This window comes from Lycium ferocissimum, chromosome 7 (assembly GCF_029784015.1).
Source record: "Lycium ferocissimum isolate CSIRO_LF1 chromosome 7, AGI_CSIRO_Lferr_CH_V1, whole genome shotgun sequence".
NCBI lineage: Eukaryota > Viridiplantae > Streptophyta > Magnoliopsida > Solanales > Solanaceae > Lycium > Lycium ferocissimum.
This window is the reverse complement of record NC_081348.1, coordinates 8,546,377-8,556,119: the sequence shown is the minus strand read 5'-3', so window position 1 is coordinate 8,556,119 and position 9,743 is coordinate 8,546,377. Positions and strand designations below refer to the sequence as shown.

The 9,743-nt window shown below is 36.5% G+C and overlaps 1 protein-coding gene across 1 annotated transcript; it reads right to left on the bottom strand.

The window, feature by feature from the left end:
- Positions 1-4,439: 4,439 nt before the first annotated feature.
- Positions 4,440-9,397, bottom strand: LOC132063264 (uncharacterized). The gene is made up of 5 exons (XM_059455730.1): positions 8,857-9,397; positions 5,873-5,999; positions 5,292-5,413; positions 5,063-5,184; positions 4,440-4,938 (listed from the first exon to the last, which is right to left on the bottom strand). The coding sequence occupies exons 1-5, from the start codon at positions 8,893-8,895 to the stop codon at positions 4,635-4,637; spliced, it is 714 nt and encodes a 237-aa protein (XP_059311713.1). The 5' UTR covers positions 8,896-9,397; the 3' UTR covers positions 4,440-4,634.
- Positions 9,398-9,743: the final 346 nt, after the last annotated feature.

The window sequence follows — 9,743 nt, the reverse complement described above, 5'->3', positions numbered from 1 at the left end:
ATCATCTCCGCTACTATATGAAATATGCCAATAAAATGCTTTCGACATGCATTTTACTGAGCAAATTGAATTTAACTGCCCGAATATTGGTTAGAAGAGATTGTAGTGTTCATCAAAGAGTAGGAGCAATTCAAACACTAACTGCTTCATATATGTGGAGGAAACAATTGCATCTCAACCAAAGTTATTACTATCATAAACTTTTAGCCGTTTCTCCTCAAGATTACCTAATTTCAGATACTACTCTCTCGTGTTTTCAACTGATCATTCTTTATCCGTCATATCCTTTTTATTTCTCAGAAAAATGGATTAAGGTATTAGTAATAAGGCTACATTGATACACTCATACAAAGACAAACAAAAAAAGGCAGGTGGCAAAGGGGAGAAGGACATTAACGAGTGAAAGCATAAGTAACGGTAGGACATTAATAAGGAGCCCTAATGGGACAAAAACTACAAGTGGAATAACAGCTCCATAGGTGTGCTTGCTCCCACATCCCAAAGTCCCAAGCTAGATTTGAACACATTGATCAAAGCAATCATCAAAAACACCGACTAGTAAACCAAATTTTTAAGTTTACCATTACCACTCTTGTTGAAGGGAGTAAGAACTATTGTCCAGTGTAGCATGTCAGCTAGAATCAGCAAAATATATATATTCCAATTGACTCTTGGATTCTTGGTACTAAGTGTTAATCTTAGGCCCGTTTGGACATGATTTGAAATCAATTACTTGAAATGAGGTTGATTTGAAGTTGAAATTTTGTTTGGACGTGCACTTTTGGATTTTTTAAGTTGTATTTTTTCTTATAAACCTGAAAACCCCACAAGTTGTGAAAACTATTAAAGCTTCCCCAAATTTTATACAATTTTACCAATGAGCAAACTGCAAACCATAGTTCGTAACAAATTTAATATGCTACCAAAAGACCTTTCTAAAATATACCACACCTATTAATCGACCTTGAGTTCAATAAAAAGGAAATTAAACATGAGTTGTAGTGTAACTACTCTTTAATATAATCCTCTCACATGATACGGACGATCTTTTCACGTGGATCATGCATCTCCAATCAAATTGACCAAGAAGACGAACCAACGTTATTACTTTGAGTCAAGTTTTATATTTAAAAAATATGTCTACCAACTTATGGATCTTTTGTTACAAAATATAAACTTATGAGTCAAGTTTTACATTTTGAAAAAATTAAAATCATGATTTGGAATCTCAAATCCTATTTTTTTGATAATTTGGGATTTGAAAGCATGATATGAAATTGAAATTGAATTTTGTGCAAATTTCATAAATAAACACTGATTTGAAATCAAAATATGAAATCGCATGACCAAACGCCTAATTAGATTCTAATACAGCATGCTGATGCAAATACCAAATGATCCTCAGAACACGAAACGTAAAAAAGCAAATGAATAATTTAAAAGCCTAGCTTCTATAACCAATTTTCACAGTCGAATTTCACCAAAAAATCCTAAAATTCGAATCAGGCACCTTGTAACCGTGTTTCTTTTAATTTTAACAAGCAGCAAACATTCAAATTTCAGAGGCTGCAGTACGCAAATTAATCAAAAATTTTATTCGAGTAATTATGTAAATTCCAAATAAGATAGATTAGAACACACTCAAAAAACAACACTGCACAGTTAAATTTTCTTGGTCCAGAAACCGATTTGATTTCTGTTAATCAATGAAGCCACAGCTTATTAAGGACTTTTACCAAACACTTCATTTCCTTTTCATCAATCTTCCCCAATCCCCAACTGAAGAAATGAAACTTTTGGAGTTTACCACTCTTAGCCACATAAAAATGGAAGCCCACCAAACTATCACCAGAAAAGGCAAGCAACAACTTAAAGTACTAGTTTATGCCAATATTCCTACTATTAACAACCAAAAACTTAAATTAAAAGAAAGAAAAAGATGGTAGAAAGCGCAACAAGTAATTTCTCTTCAGAATACCTGTCACACCCCAACCTTGGAGGGTGTGACCGGCACCCGATGCCCGAGCGAACCAACCATGGCATCTGTGACCTGTAACATGAGCATTGGGCCTACAAGGCCGCTAAATGACCACAATAAGAATCAAATGTGATAACCTGCAAGCAGAAGAGCCCAACACGACATATATATATATGCCACAACAACCGTAATAATAATTATCCAGAAGGCCGACAAGACCATACAAAAACATATATACAATGACCACTAGTCTGCAAGCCTCTAAGAGTGTAACACAATATCAACAGGTCGGGATAGGGCCCCGACATACCCCAAAACTATATTTATGCATATGCAGTAGTACCTATGGACTAAAACCAGCAACTCCGAAGAAGTGGAGTGCGACACTCGACCGCTGATCACGGGTCCTACTGAGGAGGCGCGCCGGCCTATCTATCAACACTTGTGGGCATGAACACAGTGCACAAAGAGGCGTCAGTACGAAATATGTACTGAATATGTAGGGCGGTAAGTGTAAGCATAAGAAATATAAATAACAAGAGGAGAGATATAGAGGAAACCTGAACTCTGAAACAAGCCGCTGAAGGCAATCATAACCACAACGTGAATATAAATGTATGCTCGTAAAAATCATTCCTCACGGTGGAGGCTTATAACATATAATATCATATAATAATATATATCCCTCCGTGGGGTGAGCTCATCATCATATCATCATCTCTGCCCAACTGATCAGTGGCAATGCACAGCTACGTGCCTACCCGGTCGTCTACGATACGACTCGGTAAAGAAAGGAACATGTCTAGGTGCACATATAAGTGCCTACCCGACCGACTATAGCGCGGCTCGGTAATGAAAATAAATACATATACATATAAGTGCAATGCAAGACTGAACTCAGAAGAGATATCATAAGAAGATTCGGAGTGACCTATCGTCGTTACCCTCCGACTATCGTTATTGTCGCTATATTCTTTATCTTTCAAATTATGAAGCAACAAGTACAGGGGACATGAGAGCTACGTATTATGAGTTTCATATGAAGCAAATGTTATGTTTAGGCTAGCATGAACCATGATCGATATGGTTCTAGTTCTCTTTGGCAACGAACAAGGAAAATGAGAATACGAAATTCTTCTTCGATGTAAGTTATTCACTAGGAAAGGGCAGGTCTAACCATCTGTACCAATTTGAGGTGAAACAATTCAATAAACGGTTATCCGAATTCTAGTCATGCCAAAAAGCATAGAGATTTGTAATTCTCTTTGGCAACAAACAAGGAAAATGAGAATACAAAATTCTTCTTCTATGTAAGTTATTCACTAGGAAAGGGCAGGTCTAACCATCTGTACCAATTTGAGGTGAAACAATTCAATAAACTGTTATCCGAATTCTAGTCATGCCGAAAAGCATAGAGAAAACCCTACATACCTCGTTGTTGGAGCTATATGCGGTTCCCGAGTCCCCGAATGCCTTACGAACAATTTCCTACACCATACGAACCATTCGGGATCAAAACCAAGTTCATAACTTATAGAAATCTTCATTTAGACATTTAATCGAGCAACTTGCGAGCGCTAGTTTATAGGCTCATTTGTAGCTTAGTTTTTACGTAAAACGCTACCAAATCTTAATTTTCTACTCCTCCTCATCAATACGATCCCATCCATATCACCACCTCTTCAAACAACACAACAAAACCACACGAAATAGCCCAACAATTAAGCTATGTTCATAAGAGTTAGTAAGAACCTATTCTTATGGAATTTCTTCCAATTTTCTAGGTCTAAACGTTTGTAGAGTTCAAGGAGATGCAAAGAAGGTTAAAACATACCTCAAGTGATGTAGAACACTTCAAACTTTAAATTACTTCAAGGCGAAGTTTTCATCCGAGAAGCAAAATAGCGAAGAAATCACGATTCCGTAATCACCATGTTGTTCTTCATGTTAAAGTTGATAGATTTGCTCTTGGTTTGGATTGAGATTGATGGAGGATTAATTGGAGAGGGTTTGAGGGTTTTCCAGGTCTTGAAGATGAAAAAATGAAGGGAAAAATCGTGAAGGGCCTCATATATATACAAGGCAAAAGTGCAGCCACCGACTATACTTCGTTGTCCCGTGGCAGTATGCACCCTTGGACGGAAATGGGAATATCTCTCTACTCCGACGTCGTATTGATGAATGGTTAAATGCGCTGGAAACTAGACTCGTAGATCTTCGATTTGGTGGGTGGATCACCCCGTAAATCCAAGTAGATTGAGAGAAAAGCTCTGTGACATCTGACCCTAAATTCCAGCACATTTACAACCATAACTTGCGACTACCTTTGTCGACTTCCGTATTACAACCCGTTTGACTTCAAAACTTCATGTACGTCTATCATACTATTTAAATACCTCATAATATTACCTTCTTAGCATGTTAGCCACCTTACGATACGATAACGCATGAAAACACGAGGTGTAACAATACCACACATTTTAAACTTAAATCATGCATACAATGTTGGAAAATAGAAATATTCCATGTACAAACTATGCATTCAAGTATACCATCTAACTTTTCTTTACTGAATGCAATTTACATGGATTGGGATGAAAACTATCACTTCTCAAAAAAGTGACAAGTGACTTCAGTGAGTAAAGCAAGAAAAGAACTAGTCCTTTGTATCTAAGTGCAATTTGAGCCCTGATTCATCAATGAGAGATTGTAGCTCTTTCTGGTAATTCTCAAAGAGACTGTCATCAGAGCTGAGGTCATTGGAATCCGCCAAGCAGGAGCTAGAGCTATCATTTAAACCACACTCTTCTGATTTCTTTGACAGATAATCATGGAATACCTTAAGCATCTCCGCTGCTGAACGAGATTGCACAGACTCATGTAAGTGCTGGAACTTATTCTGCATTTCCTTTGTATCAACCATTCTTTCTTTTAAGCCATCAGGAAGAGAGGCTAAAGCACTTCAACAAAAAGGAAAAAACAAAGAGAGAAGAAATTTAAATCCAAAGCGGCATGAAGAAAACTTCAACTTGGTAACACAAATTCAAATCTTACAAATTCCTTCAATGAAATCCTCATACTCACCTAGTGATACCTCTGACAAGACCCCAGTTGTACCCAACATATACAGAGTCCCTAAAACCAACATTAAACCCCTCTTGTGCTGAAGCTTCTTTCCCAGCCATAAGACCATCACGGAATCCAATCTAATAATTCATCAGGAATTACAAAATACAAATGGAATCCACGACCAAAAGGGACACAACTAGTTTTTTTCTGGATGCTCTCAATCAGATCTAACTTGTAAGGATACAGTATGGAACTGGTCATGCCGCCTCTGCCATTCCCTGTCCATTTCAGATGTTTTATCTAACTTATCAGTAGAATCATGACACAAATCTCCATCATCACTCCATAACTCGCACCAATCGCTGTCTGGCATTAGATGTTAATTGTAGTCAGCGCTATAAACATAACTATATACAGGAGAGAGCCCAACCAAGAAAACTCTACATAGATATGAGAGCACCTCCACTTAGCAGCATTTAACTAACATATTTATTCACAAATCACAATCAGAGGTTTAAAATGTTTGAAACGAGAAAATAGAGAAGGATAGGCGATAATATAGTTCTTTCAGTTTTGATTAATCTTTGGCAAATAAAGGAAAGAAAAGGAGAGGAAAAAAGGAATTGGTTGATAAAAAAATGCTCAAGTTTGCTTTCATCCAGATCTGCTGAGAGTAGCCAGTAAAGAAGACCTTTTAAAATAAAACATCTTAAAATGCCAATGAAGACCTTTTATTAACATTAAGCAATTTGATATTCAAATCTTAATACCAAATGGATTTTCAATTTTCATTATCAGCTTGAAGCAATCAGCTGAAGTTCATACCATGTGAATCCTTGTTTCCAGAATTGGTAGTCGACCGAAGACTTGATTGAAGATTTGACATATCGTAAATGTCAGAGTAGAGTTCATTCTTTATACTGCCTTCCATCTCGAAGCCTAGGACAATCAGCTGAAATAATACAAATAGCAAAAATCATTTTTAACACAAACTTGATAGACTAAAAGATTTTATATACGTTCCGTCAAATTCAAGAATAATAGGCAGGTCATCTAATTTGGTGAACGAGTATTATTTTGATCTGAGATGGAGATAACCTATAGTATAACATGTAGTAGTCCTAATCTATAATGCCGTAGCAGCTTATTTAGGCGAAAAAAATGGGCCTCCAGATTTCCATTAAATCAGTCAAGCTCAGTGTGAACCCAGTCCTAGAAACTTTAAAGATGAATCCAATGAAGTAACAAAGAAATACAAGAAAGCAACAACATTAACAAGAAAATAAGCAATCCAAATCCCCAATATCATTATAGTCCAATACCCCATGGTAAAAGTACACTAATTAGCCTCTTTTTCCTTGATATTATGATCACATGATTTTACTATGAACATACATTGAGTCTATGAGCTGATACTGATATCTCAAACTTAAAAAAATGGCATAAGAAGTAGATGAATCTCACACTGCACTATATCACAGCATCAGTGTTAACACAAGGAATCATTCCTTAACATTAGCAAGAAATTAGTCCTTCACATTAGCAAGAAACTTATCCGACCAACACAAGGAACTAATCTTTCCAAGTGGAAGCAAAATTTAACGAGAATGAAAAATTTTCAACTAAAAACTGTTTCTTATATAAACCAATTTCTTATCCCAACCGGATAAAAACCAAGAAGGAAAATCCTGTGAGGGAACCTATCATTTCCGACTTTATATGGTCAAGAAAAATGAGTTCTTTCACTAACTGGAGTTCCGATCACTGGAAAGTGCAGAACTCAACTGCCAAGAACCCGCCTCCGAACTGCCGACTGCAGTCGAACTTTTGAAAGTCAAAACTTGAAAACGCCTAGCAAAAAAGATTTTGTTTTTTAACTTTGATTTTTGTTTGGTATGCTAGTAACAGGCTAGCAACAATGGGTAAAAAGGCTCAAAAGAAAGTAGACATTTAGCACTTAAAGAGAACACTGAACTTGCTGGACTGGAAATTTGGAAGGATGAAGGGGCTATTGCCTATATAGTACTGGAAGTAAAAAAATAAAATACATTGATACTTTGGTTTTTCAGTTAACCTAATATCTTTTTTATAAAAATCAAACCGAATAACCGAATTTTACAAATCAAAACTGAAATAGTCCAAAAAACCGAGAAACTGAAACCGAAAAGTTAAATTAGTTTGGTCCCGTCAGTTTTCTCGGATATGACTGAAATATGCCCACCCTTGCACCAAAAGTCCTCAGCCAAGCACAAATTGTCCAAAGAACAGAGAACTTTAGCGCCAAACTGTTTTTACTGCTACACGCTTATGTTCTCCATGTCAAACACAGCAAAAGTAGGCAGAACAGAGGTGGATCTGTGGTCATTCCTTCTTTTTTTTGGGGATAACTGTAGTGTCTAGGCAAGCTTGTGCACACCTCGACTAATTCAACGGGGTCCTTGCTACCTCCAACCCGCACATGTACCGGGTAATTTTGTCCATAAAGCTTGGACAGATGAGGAGAGATTTGAACCTGAGACTTCATGGTTCTCAACCCACTTGATTGAGACTAGCCTACATCCTTAGGTGCTGAGCTAAACCCATTCCGTCGACTCAAACTCAATATAAACATGTGAAAAAGCTATGGAAGATGGATAAATATATTAACAGAACCCATAGTTTTAAGAGTGATGAATTCAGTGGCAAAACTCTTTGGATGCAAGTAAATAGACGCAATTCTTGAATCTTTAAATTTAAAAGTTTCCAAATTCAAATAGATGACTGTTAATAGATGCCTATTGGGAACAGATAAGTCTGTTAATACTAACAGACGCTTAAAGGTGTTTTAAATACCTATTCCTCCCTGAAAAAGGATGAATAGTTCAGAATTCTATCTCCTTCTCTCTTACTGCTCTACAAACCACAAACTGTGTTCTTGTGGAAAATTCGAGTTTATTGCTGAAACTTGAATTTCGTTGGCTTTGTAAAATTCTGGAGGAACTCTGCCACAAAACTCATGCAGCTACATAGTTGGGAGCATAAATTCCTTAAGAACAGAGATTACTCTATCAAAGTCGGTTTAGTTCTACCCCGTTTATGAGACTTATTTTCTAACAATTAGCGCCTCCAAGAAATGTCAGAGGGAAATAACTAATTGACCTAGTGAACTCTTCTTATACACCATTCGATATCTTCTTTGTAGAAAACTATGACCTTTGTAATAGCTTTCTTGTAGTTTTGCAAAGAGCTACTTTTAATTTATTTTGTGAAACACAACCTATCAAAAAAAAAGTTGCCGCTGTGAAACACAAATTGCGTGTCCATCAAATCTCAAATGGGTTGGAAGAAAGAGTAGTTAATATATAGTAATGCATAACTCCTTGTTCCAAAGAAGCACAAAGAAGAAAGGTGTAATACATAGATGGAGACTCAAAGTATGCACCAAATTCAAGTCAGATGCCTTAACTATCCCGACAACCACATTGATACCTTTTCCTCGCAAAAGTGTATCTGATAAATCCCTCACACTAACCAGGTGAAATGTGTGTTTTCACTGAAATGCTAAGGCGTGAAGCCCTTTAAATTCTGTTTTCTTTCTTCAAAATTAACACGTCAACCCCAGTTTTCACCCTATTCCATCTTCTTCCTTAGGGATGCTTAGGTGATAATGTGTGTTTTCACTGCTTTTAAATGCTAAGCTAGCCAACCGATAAGATATCGGTTGGCCCTTTAATTAACGGGTGGTGTATCGACTAAATCTAAGAGACAATATAAAAATTAAATCTGTAATATTCCCTACTGGTTTGCTGAAAATGTATTTAAATTCCTACAACTCTTTCTCCTTTTGGCCCCTTCATTAACACCAGCATCTGTTTCACATATCCAAAATGAGGAAGCTATTTCTAAGTCCTAAGCCACCAAAGCATCATGAAGAAGCATTGGCAGGATTTCTGTGAATACAAACATATAAAAACTTCTTGTTCGCTAAATGCAATGATTAAATAAAGATATCAACATGGATTAACCATAAATAAGATTATGTAACCTTGGTAGGGATTAAAGATATAAATGTGATAATACTTAACGGTTTACCCGATAACGAAATTGAGTAATCCGCCCGGCACCAATAAGCTGTTAACTATAAAAAATTTAATCCATTCACCAACCGTCAATCTAATAACCCAATACCAATAAGTCAATTTTAAAGTTGGGTTATCGGTTATGGGCGGATTTTAAACAGCCCCACTCTTCCTCAATTTTTCCACCACCCGACGTTCAGCATCCAAATAGACCAACCAAGGGCCACATAAAAAAGGTGTTGTTGTACAAGGAAACCAGCAGCAAAGGAACTAAGGGCCACAAAAAAGATGAAGCAAAAATAACTTCTCTTTTTTTCGTTCTCTTTAACCAATTCCTTTTCTTTGGGGCAGTGAACAAATCTTAATCTACCTCAAAATCTCATCCTAAGAAACAATTGCAGCTTCTCTACCACAGCTGATAAAAAGCTCAAAATTCCATAAAAACATAGAAAAATTGAAGTAAATCAGCAAGTTTTCTTCTTGTTTTGGAATTAACTATAATTACCTGCGAAACTTAGTAGGTGTCAACCTCCTCGAGATAGCGGTGCCAGAAAAATATTTAACGGTGAAGAAGAAACCACTTCCAAATTCTACGGGGATAATAATACTACTAATAGAAAAGGTTTATAAATTTGTTC